This window comes from Microchirus variegatus (assembly GCF_963457635.1).
Source record: "Microchirus variegatus genome assembly, chromosome: 14".
Taxonomy (NCBI): Eukaryota; Metazoa; Chordata; class Actinopteri; order Pleuronectiformes; family Soleidae; genus Microchirus; species Microchirus variegatus.
This window is the reverse complement of record NC_139815.1, coordinates 2704900-2730140: the sequence shown is the minus strand read 5'-3', so window position 1 is coordinate 2730140 and position 25241 is coordinate 2704900. Positions and strand designations below refer to the sequence as shown.

The following is a 25241-nucleotide window of genomic DNA, read 5'->3' as shown; positions in this document are numbered from 1 at the left end:
CGCCTCCCACTGCACGACCAATCACACACTGCCCTTTAGTATCCACCCTAATCCAACAACGTGAACCGGGCAGGGAGATGACTCAGCAGAAATAATATACTGAAGGCACTGATCACTCTCATCAGACACGAGTCATGACCCTGGGCATTTTCTCTGGTCCTAAATGACCTAAGGCTGTTTTTATTATTATTATTATTATTATGATCATTATTATTAATAATAATGATCATAATAATATATTAATAATAAATAAATGCTAGTGAACGACGAATAAATAACTACAACCTGCTTTGTCATAATAATAATAATAAAAAAAGTAACCCGAGACGCCACATGACCGCGCTTTGCTGTGCTCGTACACAGCTGTGACGTCACTCTGGGAAATACGATTTTTCTGGGGTTTTTTGTGGCATTTCAGAAGATTTGTCAAATATGAAACTCCACGAATTAAAAATATAGAATACAAAGATATATAAAAGCCCGTGTCCATGTCTCGGGATGTCCTGTGGACACGTTTATAGTCGTCTCGTTTACTATTGTGGTCAATGTGAAAATTGCTTTTTGGGCCCCATGAATATTTTTGTTGCAGTACCCACGGTGGCCACCATGACACAACCGTCTTCAACGCAGAGGGGGCGGTGCTCTGTCCACATTTTAACCATCCATGGTGGTCACTGATTAACTCGTCCAAAGTTGATGCCGATATCGCGATGTTGAAATCGTTTCTCACATCAAACACGTCCTCAAAACTCACTTATAGCTGACGCAGCTCCGTGTTTGTTTTAAAGCGCGGCGTCTGGTCGTTGTTTGACTCCAGTGTCGGCTCCACGCACAGGCAACAGAGCCAAAATGGCGGCCCTGCGAGCTGCTAAACAAGCGCTAAGGAAAGAGATAAAGCGGCGTGTGGCGGCGCTGAGTGACGAGGAGAAACTACGTCAGTCTCTGATTGTTTCACAGAAGGTAAGGAGAAACCAGAGGAGGGCGACTGTCTGGCTGGAACTTTCACAATTTCCCCCCAAAATACGGTGCGGATAAGCTGTTAGCTTTGCTAGCGTTAGTTGAACACGTGACGCTGCAAAACAGTTTCCCCCTCAGTGACACGTCCACACACTAATGACAGAACTTCAATAAAATGTTTTCACGCTCACTGTTGAAATAAATGTTAGAAACTGGTGTAACACGAAGCGCTCGAGATGTTGTTGTATCCCCTCTGACAACTGTCAGTATGGAGGTAAACGCGGTGTAAGTCAGCGTTGAAAATGGATATTAGTGTAAAAGTAAAGTGACTCTGGTCTTTATAAACCATGCCGAATTTATAAACATGTCTAGCTACGACTTAAGAAATTTGAAGTCAAGCTGTCCGTTCGCATTTTGTAACAAAATCATCAAATCAAGCTTTAAATGGTACTATTTTTGAATGGAGTCTGGCTTATTGAGAGTCAACGCTCTTGAATCGTGCAGCTGTAAACGGAGACACGTGACAGGCTACGATGTGACGTCATTATATTGATGACCGATTAATCGATCATTAACCAATTAATTTTTTTTGTATAAAATGAAAACAACTTGTGATTTTGGTTCTAATCGAATCAGTTTATCATGGAAATACGTGTTAGTTGCAGCCCTAGTCATTATTGTCAGGAACAATAACATGAATATTAATCATTACTCACTTTGATTGTAGTGTACCAGGGGCGTTTCAAAGGGCTTTTGGGCCCCCCGCATCAAACTGTCATTTTGTCTCCCTGAAGAACACGCCATTATTTATTTATGACAACAAGAGTCCATGAAATATTGATAATGACTTTAGTCAATGATTGTTCAGCTGAGAATATACTACATTTCTTATAAATTGGTTAATGAATCCTTAAATCAATATATACCATTCAACGAGAAAATTAGGAGGAGTTCACTTGTAAATCAAAACAAATAGATTCAACCACTTAACAAAAGCTTACATATTCAAATGTTTTTCGGTACATTTACTCTCTTCATCAGACATCCTTTTCTATGAACACTTATCATAATCTGTGTACTTTCCCATTGATATCAAATAATACATTGATAGCATCATCACATTTACAGAAGCAAAGAAAAATATGTAGTTCGAAGGAAATAAATGGAGAAAAGGGTAAAAATATTGAAGTTGTTTTTGTCTAGTCCTTTTTATTTTGCTCCCAACACAGTTTACTGTCGTGTTTTCTCGTTCCTTAATTAGTTATTATTTGGTATCGCGTTGATAAACAGTCCATTAATGTTTAGGTTACTTCCCTAGTCAGATAAGACCCAAGATAGATAGAATAATGCCATTTATTTATTTATTTAACTTTGTCTCAGGTGTCTAACGTCCTCTTTTCTCTGCATTTCCTCGCAGCTGTTCCAGCACCCCAAGTACGTGTCAAGTAAGCGGATCGCGCTCTTTCTCAGCATGAACGATGAAGTGCGCACGGAGGAAATCATCAAGGACGCGTTCAAATTCGGCAAAAGCTGCTTCATCCCCAGATACGAGCGCAGCAACAGTCACATGGACATGCTGAAGCTCGACAGTCTGCAGGACATGGAGACGCTGCCTCTGACGTCCTGGAACATCCTACAGCCTGCGGACGACGACGAGAGCAGAGAGGAGGCGCTGGCTGCAGGTACACACACACACACACACACACACACACACACACACACACACACACACACACACACACACACACACACACACACACACACTCAAAGATGGGGAACAATATCTGTACCTGTAGTAGGGTTGGATCAAAATATCTATCGTTATCCTTCCTCGTGCAATACGATAATCGTTACGCCAGGACAAATATCGATATTTTGATTAACTAATTAAGGCGTGCTTAACACGCCACTACTTCATGTCTCCTCACGGTGGCGCTGCACAAATGAATGAGGGGAAACTTGGGTGGAAGTGACCTGGCCGAAGGAGAGGGACTTTACAGCGGGATAATGGCGGAGAATGCTATGCTAAGAGATGCATTCATCCACGTTCAAAACATTGATTTTATGCGCTTTGTTCTCTTTGAAAATGAGATGTCCTGCACTTCACATCAACTTTTTTGTTTTCTTCAGTTAAACAGATATTGTGATGTATTGCTATATGATTGTCTATCGTATATAGTTCCCTCACTAATATTTAGCTTGGAGATGCCAGAAATGTACTCTTTGACCATCAGAGAAAGTACAAAGTGAATTAAATCTAAAGGCAAGACAAAATGTGTACCTATGCCAACTTTATATAAGGGTATACAAACCTATTCCTTTAAAAATGGAACAAAAGGGAAAATAATTTTTAGAAAATTTACCACTTTGCCGTTTTACCACATGAAATTAGCCTTTTATTCCAGCAAGTAAATGTTAAAAGATGTATTTGTGCGGAAAACTATTGTTAATTTTTCTCTCTTTGCAAAACCCCCCAAAATCATACCTTTTCAACTGGCATGCGCCGTGTCACAGCACCACCTACAGGCCTGGCATATGTACTACAGTGCGTGTGAAGTCATTTCTTGAAGCGATGCTCTGTTTACGTCAAAACTTTTCATGAATAACATGAACGTGTGGATAAGGCAAGTGTATTTTATGGTATTTAACTGTATTTGTGCAGATTTTAAACCTATATTTATTCTTGTACCTGTATTTTTTTTATTTTATATTGCTCACTTTAAGAACCTGCAAAAAGTTTGGGATACATATAACAGAGAAACGAAGGACTTAAACTTGCATACAGGTTGTTGTATCCATATGTGTGTGTATACATATATATATATATATATATATATATACATATATATGTCGTCTTTTTGTGGAGAAAGAATGAAATGATACAGGTTTACCAGCAGATGGAGCTGTTGTTTCATGCTTAATGTTTACCCTCTTCCTCTGAGAGAAGAACTCATATGGTTACTCATCCAGTTTAGACATGTGACTTTGGTGTTCCTGTGTTGGCGTTCATCAGGTTTGATCAGGAGTAAACTGTTGACTTTATGGTATGAACAGGTGACTGAGCTTCTCACCTTTGACCTGATGTATTCAGATTTGCTTCAGCTGAGTCACGTTGTGAACCGCTCACTCCTCTGCTCAAAAGTGAATGATCGATTTTACGTCACAGCACAGAGGAGCTGCTGATCCACTGCTGCCTCCTTCAGTGAGTTCAAATGATGATGGTTTTAAATCCTTCATTCAGGTTCACCCCAGTGACACAAACTCACCACACGAGGCAGCAGTAGACCAGCAGCTCCTGCGTCCCTGTGGGCTACAAAAGCTGAGTTTATCATACAGTATTTCAGCTGCTGCAGTGAAAGATTATGTCTGATTCTTCATATTCTTGGTATTGATACTGAACTAAAAAAAAGAAAAATCGTGCAAAAATTTAGAAAATAGTTTCTTTTTTTTAATGTATTTTATTTCAATATATTGGATCCTTTAGGATTATTAATAATATTTTTGCCACCTTTTTTCTTTTGTGCTTATTATAAGGACTGTGCTCAATTTCATTGTACATGTTACAACAAAATATTCTATTCTGCTCCATACGACAATATGGTTTATTAGGATACTAGAATGATCGTGAATATCAATACAATATGCACAAACACTCATTGTCAAAAAGTCTGCTGCCAACCAATGGTCAGAAGCTTAAATATAACTAGTGCTGGGCACGTTAATGCGTTAATGGCGTCAACGTTAACGCACAACACGTTTTCATGATAACTGACTGGAAAAAGCAGCGCATGACATCATGTTTACGTACCGCGGCACCAGAGTAAAGGCACCGTTTACCAGTTAGCTGCGTTAGCTCTTTTAGCGCTGTTAGCACGCCTACAGGTCGAACTGGAGCGGTCTGTTTATTAAACTAAAAGAGCAGTGCTACAAATAACCAGCATACTATATGAGTATGTGTGCCTCTGTTTTTAAAGTTTAGCATTACTTTAGAGACTCATTTGAACAATCGGGAGTCACGAAAACATCGTCGTCCCGCATGTCTTTTTCTGGTCAGTCGTCATGGAAACGCATTAATGTGCGTTAAAGTTGACGCCGTTAATGTGCCCAGCACTAAATTGGTGCTAAACGCAAGCCACCGTCAATTTCCCTATCTTTACAGCACTTTAAAAGAACTAAATATTGTGTAATGTGTTTTCTTACATATAATATATATATATATATATATATATATATGTATATATATATACACATTCATTATTATTTTTATCATGACCCTGGACATTTTTTAACAATAATTTAAGGTCACTTGGTCACTTTTACTTGTCATTTATTGGTTTGAATTGGTTGCACCACCTGACAAATATTGGTTATGACATCATTTTCATTTCAAATGGTAACATGTGTTTTAGACATCAGTTAAACCTACCCCTCAAAAACACTTCACATAACGTTACATCTTTATGATTAGGATCGAGTACAGTCCTGATGAAGTGCAGGTGATCTGGGTAGATGTTAATAAAACGTGGTGACACTCTTAAGAGCAGAGCACACTTTTCATTGTTTTCACTCCGTGGTCTCAATATTTGTGTAGAAGACGCTTTAGCGCTGCAAGGGAATAACCGATGCATCAGATGAATTGATCTCTTTAGTTAACTGCTCAGAGAGAGAATGTTCTTCTGCTCAAAGAGAGAGAATGTTCACAAAAATATGCACGTCATGTTATTGACCCATATATATAATATAATATAATATAATATAATATAATACTTGCATAACGTGAAGTCAGACAGAGCTTCTTTGTGCACAACAGAGAATCTGAGAGGTTCAGAGCAGCTCATTTACCAGAGAGAACAAATCAATTCCCCGGCAGGGTTTCTGTTTTTGTTTCCCGACCCAAACCAGAGTCTGAGCTGCACAGAGTTTCTTTGAAGCCCACTGCTTGTTTTCTCTAACTACTGAGAAGATTTCACAGAATTTTCTACAACTTAACCTCTGATTTTCTTATTAAATAAATACTTAAGTTGGTTGGCTGGTTACTGGTAAGGGATTCATCTTTTTCCAGACCTGTGCCACTGATCCATCTGCTCTCATTATCCAGGAGGTCTGGACCTGATCCTGATGCCAGGCCTGGGTTTTGACAAATCGGGGAATCGTCTGGGCCGGGGGAGGGGCTACTATGACACCTATTTGGAGCGCTGCGTCAAACACCTGAAAGGAAAACCCTACACCATTGCTCTGGCCTTCAAAGAGCAGCTGTGTCAGGAAATCCCTGTGGATGACAACGATGTGCTCATTGACGAAATCCTGTACGAGGGCGACGAGTAAAACTTCCACTGAACAGCACTGCACACTTTTACAGCGCAGACTTTTGCATTCGTTAAAACAAGAACAGCCCGACTGGAACTAACGAGACACTTTACATTGACCTAAATACAGACACCATTAAAGGTGCAAGAAGCAACACTGAGCTGCAGCTTGTCAGACCAGAACAAATGTGAGTGTTATAAAATAATGCTGGACCTGTGTGTGTGTGTGTGTGTGTCGCTGATGCCAATGTGGAAACTGAAGATATGGAACATAAAGTTTGTCCAGGATGAGAAGAGAGCGTCTGCTTTTTCTGTGGGATTTAACTGTAATTCACTCAGTCTGTCATATTCTTTTTTTGTCATTTCAGTCTCATCCTCTCATCTCCTCACTCTCATCTCCTCACTCTCATCTCCTCACTCTCATCCTCTCATCTCAATCTCATCCTCTCATCTCCTCAGGCTCATCTTCTCATTTCCTCAGTCTCATCCTCTCATCTCCTCAGTCTCACACTCTTCTCATCCTCTCATTCCCTTAGTCTCATCTTCTTTTTGTCCTCATCTCCTCACTCTCATCCTCTCATCTCCTCACTCTCATCCTCTCATTTCCTCACTAAACTCCTCACTCTCATCCTCTCATCTCACTCTCACCCACTCATTTCCTCACTCATCTGTTCACTCTCATCTCCTTAGTCTCATCTTCTCATCTCCCCACTGTCATCCTCTCATCTCTTCCTCTCATCTCCTCACTCTCATCCTTTCATCTCCTCACTCTCATCCTCTCATTTCCCCACTCATCTCTTCACTCTCATCCTCTCATCTTCTTAATCTCATCTTCTTCTTGTCCTCATCTCCTCACTCTCATCCTCTCATTTCCTCACTCATCTCCTCACTCTCATCCTCTCCTTTCCTCACTAATCTCCTCACTCTCATCCTCTCATCTCCTCACTCTCTCATCCTCTCATTTCCTCACTAATCTCCTCACTCTCATCTCCTCACTCTCTCATCCTCTCATTTCCTCACTCATCTCCTCACTCTCATCCTCTCATCTCCTCACTCTCACCCTCTCATCCTCTCATTTCCTCACTCATCTCCTCACTCTCATCCTCTCATCTCCTTACTCTCTCATCCTCTCATTTCCTCACTCTCATCTCCTCACTCTCATCCTCTCATCCTCTCTGCTCTGGTTGATTTTCTCGTTCACCATTAACCATAATTAGGACATTAGCCGTCTCGTATCTGACGTCCTGAGTCCAGATCTTTCAAACTCTTTGGGACTTTTGCTCATTTGCCAGCGCTGAATCCACTTAAAGATCAACTGTCACATCAGTGATGGAAATCTGTTGACTGAAAGGTTATGAAAGACATTTTCACAGAACTAATGCGGCACATTTTACAACATTTGGACCTCTGTAACCTGGTGCAACATTAAAAATTGACGGCAAATATAGTTCTATTCATGTACTTTTATTGAATAAGACAACACAGTGCAACTCTACCGTACAGCTGTAGGTTGTGTAATGAGGTGACAGTAGAAGACAAAAACTAACAAAATGATCTTTGGCATCTGAAAAGTCCAAACTAAAGTTGAGTCACTCGACAAAATAATCTAATATCTCTGATATGTGTGTGTGTATCGATCCACAAGAAAAAAAGAAATGAATCATCAGGAAAAACAGCTTGAATCTTTGGAGGACGAGCTAAAAAAATGATCTAAAATATGAAAACCTTGTCAGAAAATCGCGTACTCTCTTTGTCGCCGTGCAAACTCTAACTGTGACCGTGACTCCACCGTTGTGGAATAACGGCTCATGCCAAGGCCCAGGACGACGACTGCAACCATCAACAGAAATAGCTCTCGACTGAGCCTCGCCATGGCAACAGAGCAAAGAATAAAGAAATAAAGAAAAAAATAATATTCTCATAAAAAAACAAAAGCAGCGACTCCGGGAGAGATAGGACAGATCGTTTGCCCGTCTCATTCTAACTGTAGCCCCTCCCCTTTACACTAGCCATTTAAAAATTAGTGAAAAAGAATAATAGTTGAAATCATGGTCATTTTTAAAGAAGATTAAGTGTTTTTTTCCTGTAATTTTTTTTTTTTTTACAGGAAAACAATGCAGTTTCTTTACTCAATTTAACAAAACAAGTCTTGTATAAAGTACCTTAAAGGGTAACTTGCGTAAAAGTACATATTACATAAGTAAAAGTCTTAATGTATATGATATAGAAGCTCTTCTAGCATATGATATGAATGATAATGATGAGTCGAAGAATGTGTTCACTGCTTTAACTCTGTGTTAGACAGACAGACAGACAGACAGACATATACTTTATTCTCCTTACTGGTACACAAAGTATTCTTAAAAGAACATCATAAAAAAACAAAGAAAAAAAACAACAAACCAGTAGCTTAAAATCAACACACCATAGAGGGGAGATAAATCAATACATAAACTTTTCTTTTGTAAACCGCTCACTCTCCTGCACCAATCTCCATAGAGAAAATCGGCATTTTTAGCTCACAGAGACACACAGAGCTGCTGGTCTACTGCTGCCTCGTGTGGTCAGTTTGAGTCACTGAAATACATCTGGACAAAGAATGTCAAACACCAAAGTCACAAAATAACACATTTGAAGTTATTCACAGGGACAGCAGTGGATTAAATCTCCTCAATGCTGTGGTGTAAAACTGCAGATTTTCTCTATGGACTTTGGTGCGGAAGAGTGATGCGGTTACAAAGCTTCAGTTTCCCGTTGGAAAAGTCTGTCAAACGTGTTTGGGGAAAGGCATTAAACTTATTCTGGACTATTCCTGAAAGTCAGTAAGAGTCTCGTCAGCTGGTTTACGCCATGAACGTGGTTGAAAAAGGTCACCGTGTTCATTAACAAACTTAAAACCACGTCCACTCTCCTCCGTAGACCAACCATCTGCAGGCAAAGCATTTTAAAGACCTTTGTTGCTTTTTTACATGATTACAAATTCAGTGTCGTGCGTCTTTGGAGTCATTAATACAAGTCCGAGCAGCTGTCGCCGTCGTCACTAATCTTCTTTCATTGATTGGACTTCAGGTCTGTCTGACTCCAATTAGGTTTGGTTGATGTCGACAACAGCCTCAGGGTTTGTACGCATTTTTTAACAACACCAGCTGTGAATATGTGATTAAATGCCATTATACAGACATACATTATACATACTATCAGGGAGAAAATGCTGAAATGTATAAAATTAAAAGTTACCCTCAAGGAATTTGCATGTCTTCAGCAACACAACACAAAGGTGAGGATATTTGGAGGAATACGCACTCGTATCATTGTGACTATGAAATTTAAATTGTTATAAAACAGAAAAAGAACCATTGGCCCCTGGAAAATTTTTGCTTTTCTAATATTTTTTACAAAAGAAACAAAAGTAAGGATTCTGAGATTGTAGCCAGAGATAATATCACAATACTTTAATCTCAACTTTTCCCCCTAGAATTCTGAGGAATTCCGCCCCAGATTTGTGACTTAAATCTGAGAATTCTGAGACAATAAAATCTGAATTTTGAACTTTGATGTCTGACTAATAATAATAATGATTCTGACTTTAATCTCAGACTTCGAAGGAAAACTCTAAATTCTGACTTAAATCTCAGAATTATGTCTTTTTTCTTTAGAATTTCAGCCTTAAATCTCAGAATTTCGACTTTGATGTTAAAATTCTGAATTTAATCTCAGGCTTCTAAGAAAAACACTAAATTATGAATTTAATCAGAATTCTGCCTTAAATCTCAGAATTTTGACGTTCTGAGAGAAGAAAATCAGATCGCAGAATTCTCAATTTAATCTCAGACTCATAAGAAAATCTTTAATCTCAGAATTCTGACTTTTAATTTTGTCTAAAAAAAAAAACCTTTCACACTTTTGACCCTAATCCCTCTCTGTAGATGATGACAGTTGCTCGAGTCATGTTTTATAGCTGGTGTAAACACATGAAATGCAAAATTTCAACAATCAATTTTCAGTCCCACTTCTGTGGAAGTGCAGAATAAAAACTCCTTTAATAGTTAATCTGAACGTCACTAATGCCTCTTCATGTACGACACGTGGCCTCTGAGTCATGAGTTTAACTCTGCACTGATTTTTTTCACTCTGTATCTCAGTGATATTTACCCACACATCTGTTTATTCACCTCTTCAACCTGCAGACGCTGTTGTTTTACGCTGTCTTTATTTATTTCGACTCATTTGTAAACGGCTGATTGCCACGACGCCGTCTTATCCGTCACTTGCCGACTAAACGGCGTTGATTTGCAATCAGCTGAGTATACATCACTACATCCCCTCCTCATCTCTGTTGTCATTTATTTACTTAAAAATCTAGGAGCGTGCTAAGCGGGATTCATCCACATATTGTTTTTGTTTATTACCTTTCGCCAGAAGGGTTTTTTTTTTTCTCTGTCTGTGAGCAGCAGCAGAAACAACTCCAAACAAAAACAACATATTTTTAAGTAAGCAGTTTCACAAAGTGACACAGACTTTAGATGTATGAGATGTCATAGGTTTAGACAAGGTGGCCATGTTTTAACCAAAGTCTTGGAAACAACGTGCCGATAGTCCACTGTCAACCAGCCTGTCCCTTATCAGGCCGCCTGGTTTTATTTTGATTGAGTGAGTTCTTCTGCTCCTTTTTAACTTTAACTCTCACTTTCCATGTGTGGCAGTTATTTATTAAAGCGGAACTAGACCGGAAGTTCCTATTAACGCTGTTTTTTTGGTGTGTATCTGCGTCATTACCTTGTTTAAGAAGCCCTGACGGTTCGAAACAAACAGTTCAGCCACTGCTGAGAACGCTGTGTTTTATTGTAATCTCGGGCTCAACAAGATCTCTGAAAATCCCGTAATAGTTACGTAAGCACCGGTTCTCCCGAACAACCGATCGTCCTGCTCCGGGCACTAGTCCGGGCACATCCGGTTGCGTACATTGAACCGCAGAAGAAGAATAACGTCCGTTGTGGAGGTGTTTCACGAGCGACAGTGTCTTCTGACTCTGGGTCTGACTCCGGGTCAAAGTCATAAAAGGGACTGCAGCGGGGAGTCATGAAGAAGATATTTTTAAACACTGTTAAAACAATGTTTTGATAATGAGTAAGCAGTGCATCCACCACTCCAGCGGGGGGCGCTGCGCTTCTTAGAACGGATGTGCTGGATAGTACTGGCCAATCACAAGACTCTGTCTTCTGGGGGTGAAAGTTCACTCTGAAATCTCGCAGCAGAAAAACACCGTCAGAAAAGAGGATTTCTATCGGCTCGTTTACAGCAACTAGGAGGTTGTTGACCATAAAAACAAGTTAATATATGTAAGTAGACCTCCATAACTAACATTTATGTGCAACAGGACCACTCCATGTGACCTTTAAACCATTTAGCGATCACTGTACCGAGAAGCTGGCGTCCACAAACGTGCAACGCACTGGTGAATCTCGTCAGGGATTGGACACTTGCAGTTGCACAGAAGTCCTGAGGTTCTACTGCAATGACGAGTATATGGGTGCAAAGCTCTATTTCTCTGCTGTCCAGTATCCAGCCATCTGTCTTCTACCGCTTTATCCTCGACATGAGGGTCACAGGCGAGGTCACACCCTGGACAGTCCATAGTTTTTTTGGATTTTATAGATATCACAAACGGTCTAGGAGTTACAGTAATGGGAAGTACGCGTGAGAAATCACAGAAGGGTTAATTCTGCCTTTTGTGGTCGTCTGTCTCCACCTTGTCCTCTTATGTTACACTGTCAACTGTCCTTCATGTCCTCCTTCACAACATCCATGAACCTCTGTCTTTAACATCCCTTTGTCCAATATAATCCCTGTCCCTCCTCTGCACGAGACCAAAACCATCTCGACCTTCACGCTCCTACTTTACCTCCAAACCGCTCAACCGTTGAGCTGTCTCTCGGAATTATTCTCATTTCTAATCCACGGACATCTCAGCATCTCCAGCTCAGATGCTGATGCTGATTTAGCCTAAATATACCAGGATATGGGGCCATACGGTCGAGAAAGGGCTGACATCGCTGCCTCGCAGCGAGAAGGTCACCAATTTGGAGTTTGTGGGTTCTCTGCGGCTTCTCCGGTTTCCCACAGTCCAAATACAAGCAGCTCAGGTCACACACTCTAAAATGACCATGGTTGAGAATGTGGGACTGAATGGTTGCGTCTTCTGCGATGTTATGGTGACCTGCCTTTTGCCCTATGCCAGAGTTAGAGTCTGAGTTGAGAAGTATTTATGATGACATATTGGCGACATATTAGCCTGCTACACAGTAGTATTAATTATATCCACGTGCAGCATTCATGAATTTAAACCTTTGCACCTGCAGGTGTCGGAAGGATTTATTGTCGGAAAAGTACAGTCCTTATTCAGAAGTCGGCAAATTCAGTTTCTGGCCATTTCCCCCCCCCTAACGGAAGTGATGTAAATGAGGAGGTGGATGAAGCGGCAGAGAGGGAGAAAAGAGGTAAAATGAAGAGTGGGAGTCGTCGCATGAATGTAAATATTTGTAAGATGGAAGATAAAGTGGTGAAAAAGGGGACTCATCAAAGTGGGAGAGAGCATCTGTCTTTTTATGAAGTAAACCATTACTTCAGGAGTGCAGTTTCTGGAGGATGGAATAGGAGGAGAGAGAGAGAGAGAGAGAGTTTTAACAAGAGTAAAGAATAGTGTCGCTGGGCTCCATGTGACTGGAAAGCATAATAAAGTGTGAATATTGTGGAGACGGTGGAAAGAAGAAACAGCGGAGTGTGTTTCATTGTGCTGCCAGACAGAAGTTTGCCACTGTGTATCAGAGAGAAATATTAAAGAGCGCAGCAAAACAGATAAGAAAATATCATATTCTGAAACAAACAAACAAACAGATTCGTCATGACGATCTTTGTGATTCTCTTTGGTTTTGTTCTTCTGTGTTTTTCCAGACCATCACATCTCTATACAGGAGGAGGGGGAAATCTAGGGCTGAAAATATCTTGTTTTTTTTTTTTGTTTACATTAATTGCAACTGCAGTTTGATTTGCAATATATGTCTTTAAAGTCCAGCATGAATAAAATAATCACATATAGATTTAAAACAAGATGGGAGGAGCATCACTCCATGACAACATTAAAATATTAAAAGATTATTCTCAAACGCAAGGATGAGACTCAAAGGTTGAATCTTTTAAGTGTTTTTATGATAATGGCCGAGAAACCTACGTTAACAGAGGCTCCGTCCATGTTCAGTTCAGAGACTTTATGACCTTTGACCATTGTTCTCTGTGTCGTGAATAAATAGAGGAATCCTGCACGTTTAACTTCTCATGTTAACGTTTTTGTTTTCTTTAGTTAGGCAGATATCGCGATGGTTCGCTACATGATTGTCTTCAAATATACGGATTATCACAGAATCATTTATTGGTATCTCGGACCATGTATCGCGTATCGTATCCTATCGTGAGGTAACCCTGTGATTCACACCCCTAAAAGATCAGGTATGTTGTAGATTAATCTGCCAATAATTTCTCGATTCATCGATCAGTCGTTTTGTTCATAAAATGCAGAAAATGTTGAGAAAATGTTTTTCCACAAACTAACTGTCACTGTCACCTCACATTTACCTCTCTCCAGGTCCTCCTGTTTGCTCCCACAGTCCAAAAACATGCAGATTAGTGTAAAAGGTCACTCTAAATGAACTATATAAAACAAATATGTTGGCCCTGTGATGACCTGTCCAATCGATTCATTGTGGCAGCACTACCAAGAAACATAGAACAGTGAAAGACGCAGTAAATCAAATGTAGAGCTTCTTCCCCCTTTACACATGATGCATTTTAGGAAACAGTGTTTGAGAACATGTAGGGGGAAAGTAAGTGGAGTAAAGACTTGAAAACAGCTTCTCTTCTGTCTTCAGTTCAGGATATTTTCGTGTCGTGTCTATAAATATGTCTCAATGACTCACTGGAGTCATAGTTATCATAACTCCTTACAACACTAACAATATAAAAACCTTTTGAGCTTAAAAACCCAGTTCATCGGTGAGTCACTGCACCTGCTCCTACGCTACCGTCTTTGGTTTGCTAGCTCCCTGAGACCCTTTTGTCCTGAAAATGTGTCTTTACCCAGAGAAACCCTGACACTATGTTTAAAGCTCACATAGAGTGGTCCTATGGCACATATATGTTAGTTATGGAGGTCTACTTACATACATTAACTTGTTTTTATGGTCAAAAACCTCTTAGTTGCTGGAAACGAGCCGATAGAAATCTCTCCTCACTGAAGCTCTCCTCAGCCGCACTGTTTCAGACTGAAATCTCACCCCCAGAAGACAGAGCTGTGTTGTGATTGGCCAGCCAGCGCAGGCTTTCCCAACTGCCTTGTCATTGGCCAATACCTGGAAGTGACGTAATTAGCACACCCGCTCTCAGAAGTGCAGCTCCCCCCTCTGGAACGGTGGATGCACTGCTACTCATTATCAAAACATTGTTTTAACAGTGTTTAAAAATAGCTTCTTCACGATTCCCCGCCGCAGTCCCTTTTATGACTTTGACCCAGAGTCAGAAGACACTGTCGCTCGTGAAACACCTCCACAACGGACGTTATTCTTCTTCCGCGGTTCAATGTACGCAAACCGGATGTGCCCGGACTAGTGCCCGGAGCAGGACGATTGGTTGTTCAGGAGAACCGCTGTTTACGTAACCGGACCGGGTTTTTTCAGAGATCTCGCTGAGCCCGAGATTACAATAAAACACAGCGTTCTCAGCAGTGGCTGAACTGTTTGTTTTGTGCTTCATAAACGAGATAATGGCGCAGATACACACCAAAACAACAGCGTTAATTGTCACTTCCGTTCTATGGGAGCTTTAAAATTCATCTTCTAGCTGAAGGAAATTAAGTAGAGAAGGAGAACAGAAAGAAGAGCACTCTTGCTATGAGGCTGCAGTACCACTGATAGACACAGATGGCGACAGAGCAGGACTGTAGCTAAACCAGCTCTTAGTTTCTGTACAGTAAAAAGTCTTTACACTGACACCAGCATGACAAAAATGTTGCTTTAAACAAGTGGTTTGATACCAGAGTAATTTAAAAAAGAGAAGTTTGCTGAATTCTGCAGTAAAATTTGGCAAAATTATTTAAAAAAATGTTATCGCTTTATACCAGGGGTCTTAAACTCTGATGAAAAAGACATTGCAATAATAATATATATGATCATATTTCACATACTTTCAGAATAAAAGTGTTTGTTCACAATGTGAACATATTTATGATGCAAAATAAATCCATGAATGAAACAAAAACATACAGAAATAACTCACAACTAGTGATGTATATATATATATATATGTATATATATATACTGCTCATAAATACCATATAACTCAAAACCTTCAATGACATCTTGTCCTGGCAGAAACAGGCTCTGGTGGCTCACAATCCTTGTCTCGGGTCTGCAGCAGGTTTTTCATCCCAGCTGGTGTCGATCGAAAGTGAGACATTACCATAATCTGTGATGAATCATTAATATTCATAACGCTAAGCTGGGCCCCACAGTCATGACTCCGCTGCTTTGGCTTCTGCGATCAATCTGAGTGTTAAAGTCAGCGTTCAGATGATGAAAAATATCCTATATTTAAAAAAAACAAAAAAGAAAAAAAAAAAAACAGAGCGTGTCAAGGTCACCTCACAACGTACGACAGAAAGATGGTTCTCAAACTGTGGTACGTGAGCTTCCTGTGAGAAATACTGTTCTCCTGTATAAACTTTTTTTTATGGGAGTGCATAGAAAATTAAACAAATAACAAAATAATAATAATAATAATAACCAATGAAATAATAATAATTCACCTTATCTCCCACTATACCAGTATTTGAAGTGGTGATAATGTTGTTACTTTGAGAGCTTTTCCTCAGGTGGTAGTTGGTATAAGAAGTTAAAGAACCACTGACTAATTGCATTTTTCTTATTGTTTCTTTTAGCCTAATTTAAACTCCTCCTCCTTGTTAACTTGATGAAGTCTTATTTCACGTTTCATGTTGCGTATTTTATTGTCTATTTTCTTCTAAACTCATCTTACAAATCAAGTAATATGTAGAAGCTTATTTTCCCTTAGACTTCCATTCAAGCTGATTATTTCTGTTTTGCAATCAGCATAGCTGCCCTCTAGTGGCTTATTAAGTACATTTTTACTTCCTGATTGGCTTCACCAGCAAACTGTAAGAATAATTCCAATTTTCCTATCCAGTCCATAGACTAAACGCGGCATTTGAGCTCTGGTTTTTGACTGGATGCTTAAAAATGTCCTGCATGTCTAGTTAAAACAGCCTCTACTTCTCTGTTTCCAAGAGAAACTGATCTTCAGTTTCGAGCCCTTGACATAAAACCTCACACACAAAGAGCCTCACAGAACAGAAAGATGGTTCAGAATAATCTTGAATAACCTAGATCACTCTTTTTCACCTGATAATGATATATATAATAAAGTACACTGTGTGCATTTTTTCTAATACAGCTTGCTGTGGCTGACTCTTAGAGTGTGGTTCTGCAGTGTCACAGAAATGCAGCCTTTTTTTTTAAAAGTCTCTCCGTCCACTGTGGCCTTCGCCATGAGGACATAACAACAGAGTCAGCACCCGCTCTCGCTGCTGTTGTTTCAGCTGCTGACGACCGAGTAATCTCTGCTGGATGCTGTGATTTCATTAACGCTCCCTCTTCCTGAACCCCATCACTCTTCTCCCTCCCCTCCCTCAGGAGCACTATCTCACCCAGCAGGTCTTCTCCCACCATCACTCCCATTCCACCCAGTTCATTAATCCATTCATTAGAGCCATATTTATGCTCTGCACCTTTTGTCAAGTCGTGAACACAGAACGACCTGTGCTTCCAAACAGAGATAAAGTAGTTGATCTAATTTTAAATCCGGTAAGCTCATGCTCGCACAGTTGATTGTGCAGCTATTCTTCTCAGGACTCTGCATTGAATTCCTTTCATTTGGACGGACTAAACAAAGCCTTAGCCCGGGTTGTTAGTGTGTCCCGACTCTCCAAACTGTCGATTCCATTTGATTTTCAATCTTTTTTTTCTCTTTTAGCACAGATGGGTCTGCCATTTTTAGACTTAGAAAAACTTTGCTAACATTATCGATGTTGCGAGCATATTTGTGACACTCTTAAGCAATGTTAACAACTTCGCCAACAGTAGTAACTTTAGCAACTTTGCTAATAATAGCAATATTAGCAACTCTGCTAATAGTAAAACCTTAACCATCATTTGCAACTTTGCTAACAGTACAAACTAGCAATTTAATTCAATTCAATTTTATTTGTATAGCGCCAAATCACAACTCAAGGCACTGTACATGGACAATTTCATCGAGAGCAGAGAAACCCAACAATTCACACAATGATCAAGCACTAGGCATCAACCATTGCTACGGCTAACGTTAGCGGTGTTGCTAGTATGTTTGTGACCCCAACTCAGAACACTTAACACTTAAAAATGAAAATAACCTGTGGTTTCATGTATGGCTGGCAACGTTAGCGACTTTGCTAAAAGTAGCAACATTAGCAACTTTGCTAACATTAACAACATTAGCAAATTTGCTAACAGTAGCAACATTAACCAGCGTTATGGTGGCAAAATGAGTTGATATCGTTAGCAACCCTTGCTACCGTTAGTAATTTTAGTCAGTATTCGCACCTTTGCTAACATAGCGACTTTGCTTGCGTACCTGACACGAACACTTAATCATAGCTGATATGGCCTTTAAAGTTTTAGCAGTGAAGACGCTCCTCTGGTACTGTACATTGATTCTAGCTCACGGGGGACACAGGAGCTGCTGGTCTACTGCTGCCTCGTGAGGTCAGTTTGTGTCACTGAGGTCAATCTAAATGAGAGATTTAGAACACCAAAGTCACAAAATAACTGACCCTGAAAAAAGAAAATTGCTGTCTTTTTTACAGAAGATGTCCAAGCAAAGAATATACACACATCCACAAAATAATAATTCACACCTCTGTGTGTGGTAGAATTCCTGCTGATTGGCAATTTCAGCTCACCAGCACTTCTTGTCAACTACTCCCTCCTTTTTAATCCACCATCTCCTCTATCTGCTCCCTTCTCCACATTATTCCTCCCCCCTTTTATGTCCTCATGTTGCCTCCCTCTCATTTTCTCCCCATTTATCAGTATTCAGGGTAAACTGTTTTTTCTTCTTCTTCTTATCTTTCCCTTTGTGCCCACAGTGACAGTATGAGCTACTTTTCGCTCTCCAACAATGTCATTGTTGCCTTAAAGGTCCAATGTGCCGTCGCCGGGAACCAGGCTGAGACACGCAGACTTTGCCCTCACTGAAAACATGGCTGCCAGCGAGGACAAAGGGACAAAATAGGTTGATGCTACTTCCCAAAAGACTCAACTAATAAAACCTGTGTGTAGGAGCCAATGTGGGGGTTTAGTATGGGGTCGTTTAGGTGGTTGGTACAAGATTATTTGTTACATTGTAATTTGTAAACAGTTAATGTCAACTGTTGGCCTTAAGCCTTTTGTTAAGTATGTGTAGCTTTGTGGCTAACTTTGTCCTTTGGTTAAAGGGCACCATGGGCACTTTGATGTCTTTGTTGGCTGTGATATAAAGAGGCATTGAGATATATGTACTGAGAATATCTAGCAGGCCAGGGCTTCATGTGTCCGTTTTAGCTTACTAAGTTAGGTGTAATAAGGTTTTTTGACTGTCAGGTCACTACGTGATATTGGATTACGTCGTCTTACTGTTTGAACCTATTGGTCATCATTCACAACCTGGAACGTCAAAGGAATATTTCTATGAATTAGTGGTTTTATAAATTTTCCTTTCTGAAAAGTGGCAAACATAGTCTTAAGATGTCTTAAGACTAAGGCAGATATGGATTTTCTTTTAGAGATAATGGATGGATGGATGCTTACAGCTCCGTAGGTAAACAGTAGGAGGAGCCCCGTAGAGAAAAAAGGTGAAAAAGCTCTGACAATCTGTCAATATCTCATATAATTACACTTCAAATAACCTGAGCTGTGCCTTTATGGGCGACACTAACTAACCTCCTGACAACTTTATAGCTCCACCTTTTTCTCACTTCCCCCCCCCCCCCCCCCCTCTCCTGTTCAGTGTTGGCAGGGTTTGGTGTCCAGGTTGTGGAGAACTGGCATCAGCAGCAGCAGCAGAAGCAGAGTTTAGTTACAGAGTTTCATTATTACATGAAAACATGCCAGACAGCCTTGGGTTACTTTTGTGTTTGGCTTTCTTTGTATTATTGTTATTATTTGCCGTGTTGGATGTCAGATATTATGCTTTACTTTGAAATAGTTTCTTCAATTTTAATGGGAAATGGAGCACAGAGATGTAGTGTTTATCTCGTCGGTTCCTCAGGCGTTTGAGCTCTGGAGGATCTAAACCAGGGGTTCTCAAAGTGTTGATACCTGAGGGCCAATTTAGGAACCCAACATTGGACTGAGGGCCGCCAAAGGAAAAAAAACCCAGAAAGAAATCCCATTTGTAATCATTTTAATGACCAGATTGCAGTTCTACAGTTTAGCGTTAAGTAATATAAGTGTTAATATAATGTAATTTAAGCATTAATGTAATTTAAGCGTTAATATAATAACGCTTTATAATTTACTGGGTAATTACCCAGTATTTTGGCCATTGTTCTTACCTTCTAATTACAGGTTAATACCAAGTAACACATTTCTGTTACCATATATTTACTGGGTAAATAGCTAGTATTCGGGGGCTGTAGCTACCTGCTTATTACCAGCTTATAGCCCAATAATACACTAAAATTTACCATATAGAAACCAGGTAAATACCCAGTATTTTTGTTTACACTTATTGGTCTGTATCCAGTAATGTTCAATAAACATTTAACAAGCTTAGTCGCTCCTGGATTAAAACTATCAACTGTAATTCATTGCGGGCCGCCAGAAATGTTTCTGTGGGCCGCCATTGGCCCTCGGGCCGCACTTTGAGAACCAATGCTCTAAGCGCCCGACCACTGGCCCTGTTTATGGTTTGAAAAATAGGCCGTTTCACTGCTCATTGCCCAAGTGAGTCATTCTCTCTCTGCTCCTCTGATGTCGGTGCCACGCAGCAGCTCCTCATCCGTCACTCTCACTGGCTGTTTTGCCTCCTGTGCAGCTCCGCTGATCGGCGACCTGTCAGCGGTGGTCGCTGAGCTTAGGCTGAGTTCAGATCGATCCAGCGACTCATCCAGGATCTTCTCCAGCAGCAGATGGAGATATGACATGTCTTGGCCTGATTTCACCTTCCCATCTTTCCTGGGAAGAGAGAGTTGTGTAAGGCAGTGATGACTAAGAACTTGGCTGCCACTGAGGACACTGTTAAAAACAGATTTTGGCCACGTAACAAACAGCTCGACATTATAACATTTACACCAGCGAAAGTCCAAATTATCTCAGCAATATGCTTCCATTCTAATAACTGGAAGCTGAAGTTAGGGTATGATATATGATATATATTTAGATATAATTGCTCACTCTCCTGCACTAAAGTCAAGAGAAAACATCTGTGTTTTTGTCTTGTGGGGACAAAGGAGCTGCCTCATTTCTGCTGAACAAAGGATTTAATCAGGAACTGAATTATGGAGGCAGCAGTGGATCAACAACGTCTGTGTAAAATTGCTGATTTTCTCAAAGGACTTTGGTTCAGGGAGCGAAGCAGTTTACGAAACAGCACAGTTTTCAGATTACAGTCGGAAAAAAAACTCTTCAATGGCAAGGAAAAAGTGGCACATATTACACATATATATTATATATACTCACAGAATCCAAAGAAATCCGTTTATATACAGTGGTATATGTGGGTTTTGTACATTTTCATGATTTTCCTCTATAAATTATTGGTTGTTTGAAAAAGAAATGTCAGTTAAAATATAATATAGGATACAAGCACAGTGATATCTGAGAAGTGAAATAAAGTTTATAAGATTTACAGAAAGTGTGCACGAATTATTTAAACAAAAACATGCATGTGCATAGTAGGCACCACAAAAGAAACATGTTGTGCATCCTGCTTTTGCAGAAATAACAGCCTCTAAACGCTTCCTATAGCTTCCAATTAGAGTCTGGATTCTGGCTGAAGGTATTTTGGACCATTCTTCTTTACCAAACATCTCCAGTTCAGTCAGGTTTGATGGTTTCCGAGCATGGACAGTCCGCTTAAATCACACCACAAATGTTCAATAATATTCAGGTCTGGGGACTGAGATGGTCATTCCAGAACGTTGTATTTGTTCCTCTGCATGAATGCCTTAGTAGATTTTGAGCAATTTAGGGTCGTTGTCTTGTGGGAAAGATCCAGCCCCGGCACAACTTCAACTTTGTCACTGATTCCCAGTCCCTGCACTGTCCACACAGCCCCACAGCATGATGGAACCGCCACCAAATTTTACTGTAGGTAGCAAGTGTTTTTCTTGGAACTGTATTATTTTTCCACCATGCATAACGCCTCTTGTTTTGCCCAAATAAATCTATTTTAGTTTCATCAGTCCACAGCACCTTATTCCAAATGTGCTTTAGCATACCTCAAGCGACTCTGGCAGGTGTCTGTGACGGGTGCAAAGAAAAGGCTTTTTCTGCATTACTCTTCCATACAGCATCTCCTTGTGTAAAGTGCGCTGAATAGTTGAACGATGCACAGTGACACCATCTGCAGCAAGATGATGTTGTAGGTCTTTGGAGCTGGTCTGTGGGTTGACTGTGACTGTTCTCACCATCCTTCACCTCTGCTTATCTGAGATTTTTATTGGTCTGACACTTCAGGCCTTAACTAGAACTGTGCCTGTGGTCTTCCAATTCCTCACAATGTTCCTCACAGTTGAAACTGAGAGCTTAAATCTCTGAGATAGCTTTCTGTATCCTTGCCCTAAACCATGATGTTTGAACAATCATTGTTTTCAGGTCATTTGAGAGTTGTTTTGAGGCTCCCATGTTGCCACTCTTCAGAGAAGATGCAAAGAGGAGAAACACTTACAATTGGCCTCCTTAAATACCTTTTCTCATGATTGGATTCACCTGTGTATGGAGGTCAAGGGTCACTGAGGTTACCAAACCAATTTTGAGTTCCAATAATTAGTGCTAAAGGTGACAATGCCTAAACTTATGTACATGCCTAATTTTCTTTAAATAATTCTTGCAGACTTTCTGTAAATCATATAAACTTTATTTCACTTCAAATATCACTATGTTTGTCTCCAATATGATTTATTTAACTGAAATTTCTTACCCAAACAACCAATGATTTATAAAGGAAAATCATGAAAATTCACAGGGGTGCCCAAACTTTTGCATACCACATATAAGCACCAGCAAAACGTGTCTTCAAATCTGACAATAAATAACAAAATAAACTTATTAATGTGAGGAATGCAACACAGGCCACCTACACTACTGTCGACACACAAGCCTGACCCAGGGCATTTAAAAACTACCGTACTGTACCATGATGGAAACTAAGCGTATTTCTCAGACTATGTGCCAGCGCCTTAGACAATCAATAAGAAAAATCCTGACGTATACCCTTTAATTAATGACATGAGGTCCAAGTAAGTCACTTATCCTCGAGTCCAGGGCTCCTCTTTTATTCCACCTTGGTCTGTCATTATGAAAAAAGCCCTTCACCTGCCAGTTTCACCACATCCAAGAAGTTTTTCCCATCATCACCGCCCACCCCCTCAGTACAAATGAGCAGTTGTGCAGTTAGAAGATCGTCCATCAATCATCAGATTATTAAAGCGCCCCGGTAAATTCACATCCACTCTCTCCAGAGGCAAAGAGTCTTTTTATTGAACTAATTCCAGCTCTCCTTGACATTCATCCCCGAGTCCACACTGGTGACAATGATATCATGTCCAGACAATTGATTAAACTGCTCTATGAAATTGAGCCGATGGCCTCCAGGGTTGAGCGCCTGGGGAAGGAGGCGTGTCCTGTCTTGGCCAGACTCTCCAAACTCGCCACATATTTTTGCACACTGGAACTCTAGAAATACATAATACTTGAGTTAACATGAGCCGTTTTACCATTTATGTTATCCTTGTGTTTGGAAAAGCTAGCAATAGAAGTCTACAACCGAGACATCCCCAGCCTCTTTCTTGTAAAAGCACTGTATGACTCTTTCAGTACCCCCAACAATACCAGACGTACCAGGCAGATACATCTCCGGTTTCTCCCTTCTTAGAAACTCCCGGGCATCACATATCATTTCAAATATATATGACCTCACGCCAGAAATAGTCATTGGCTACCGCTTTATTCTCCACATGAGGGTCGCAGGGGCTCGAGCCAACCCCAGTTGACATAGAATTGGGGTTAGGGCTAACCCCAAAGCCCAATTTATACTTCTGCGTAAAGTGCTCTGCGTAGGTTGTCGAAGAGCCTCTGCGTCGTCTCCGACTGCACAAAATATTTTTTGTCCGTCACACCGCCAAGGAACAACGGAGACGGCAAGAGCTGCGATTGGTCCTCAGGACAGGCCGAGCGAAGCTGCTCTGTGCCGGCTCACAGTGAGCACCGAGCGTCCACAGACGCGGAGCTGATCCCCGTCGATAACGCCGCTGCCAAACTATAAATACGTCATATCTTAACACACACAGCACATGTTTAGACTCTTAGACTGAATCCCAAGGATTCAACAACAATAAAGATCTCAGGGGTGGAATTGGGATTCAGCCTAAATGGCCAATTTCTCACCTCAAATTATCTTAAAACAGCGTTCCGTCACACAGAAAAGTGAGAAACGGCCACTGTTTCAACAACAACAGTCTTTCTCTCTCTTTCTCTCTTGGACACCATTGCTCACTGTAGCCTGAAGCAGAACAACCTTGCGCAGCGACCCCTACTGATCGGGCGGGAAATTGCGGCGCGTGTCCGTCACCACGACGCAGAAGTATAAAGGCTCGAGGTGTCTCCGTGGTGACGCAGACGGATAACGCATACGCAGTCGGAGAAGTATAATGTGGCCTTAATCCTAACCGTTCCCATTGGCCGATCCGAGCAGCCCCTCATTTGAGTTGGATTTTTTCAACTGTGTCAAAGAATCGCATTGACACGATGGCCAATCAGCGTTGAGATTCTCCAGATGACGTTGTGTACTTACTGGCAGCCCGACTGGAGAAAACAGCTCTGTGACACAAGTTATATCTCATGAAACTGTGGTCATGTGTGGTTTTACAACACCACCTCACAACTGTGGCGAGTTTCACCATTTACTTCGGGACTGTTGTATGGATGAGAACCGCTTCCAGCAGCTAATTTTACGACTTATCGAATGTCAGGCCAGGGTTTCTTGGAGTGATGCCAACTACAGTTGTTGCATCCCATCTGTGGCGCATCAAGTATCGCTGGAAGTGGTTCTCATCCATACAGAGCTGCTGAAGATGACGGTGCTCTGGATGGTCCACACATGGCGGCGGTTTCTTCCCTGCAGAGGTTTCCACAACAGTGATGCACCAATGCTTAGCCATGGTTGACGGTGAAAAGAAAAGCCCCCATTACTTCCATCTTTAGGCCACAAATACGGCGACTTCCGTCCAACTATTACTTTGTACAGTTTTGTGATGCGATGGAGGATGCAAGGTGATACGACACAGAAAATCTCATCCGGTGTGAACACAACTTAAAACACTCCATGAAGAGGTTTCTTGGCGTTTTCAGCCACAGTGTGACTGTATGCAGCTGTCTCACTTTACTGAATGAAGGTTTTACTTTCATCAAAATGTTATATTCTTTCTATTTAATTTAATGTGCCCAGTCCACGACAAAGAAAACACACTTAGCCTTGCAAATTCTGATGGATGTTTTTTTAAATGATGGGAGATATTTCCTCTCTCTTAACCCCAAAAGCCCCCACAATTATTTGCTTTCACCTTCTAACTTTTACTGCCTGCAATTCATATTTTTTTTTTATTCCAGTGAACAC

At 40.7% G+C, this 25241-nt stretch overlaps 1 protein-coding gene across 1 annotated transcript; it reads left to right on the top strand.

Moving 5' to 3' along the window:
• Positions 1-665: 665 nt before the first annotated feature.
• Positions 666-7567, top strand: mthfs (5,10-methenyltetrahydrofolate synthetase (5-formyltetrahydrofolate cyclo-ligase)). The gene is made up of 3 exons (XM_083901156.1): positions 666-960; positions 2375-2639; positions 6056-7567. The coding sequence occupies exons 1-3, from the start codon at positions 850-852 to the stop codon at positions 6280-6282; spliced, it is 603 nt and encodes a 200-aa protein (XP_083757282.1). The 5' UTR covers positions 666-849; the 3' UTR covers positions 6283-7567.
• Positions 7568-25241: the final 17674 nt, after the last annotated feature.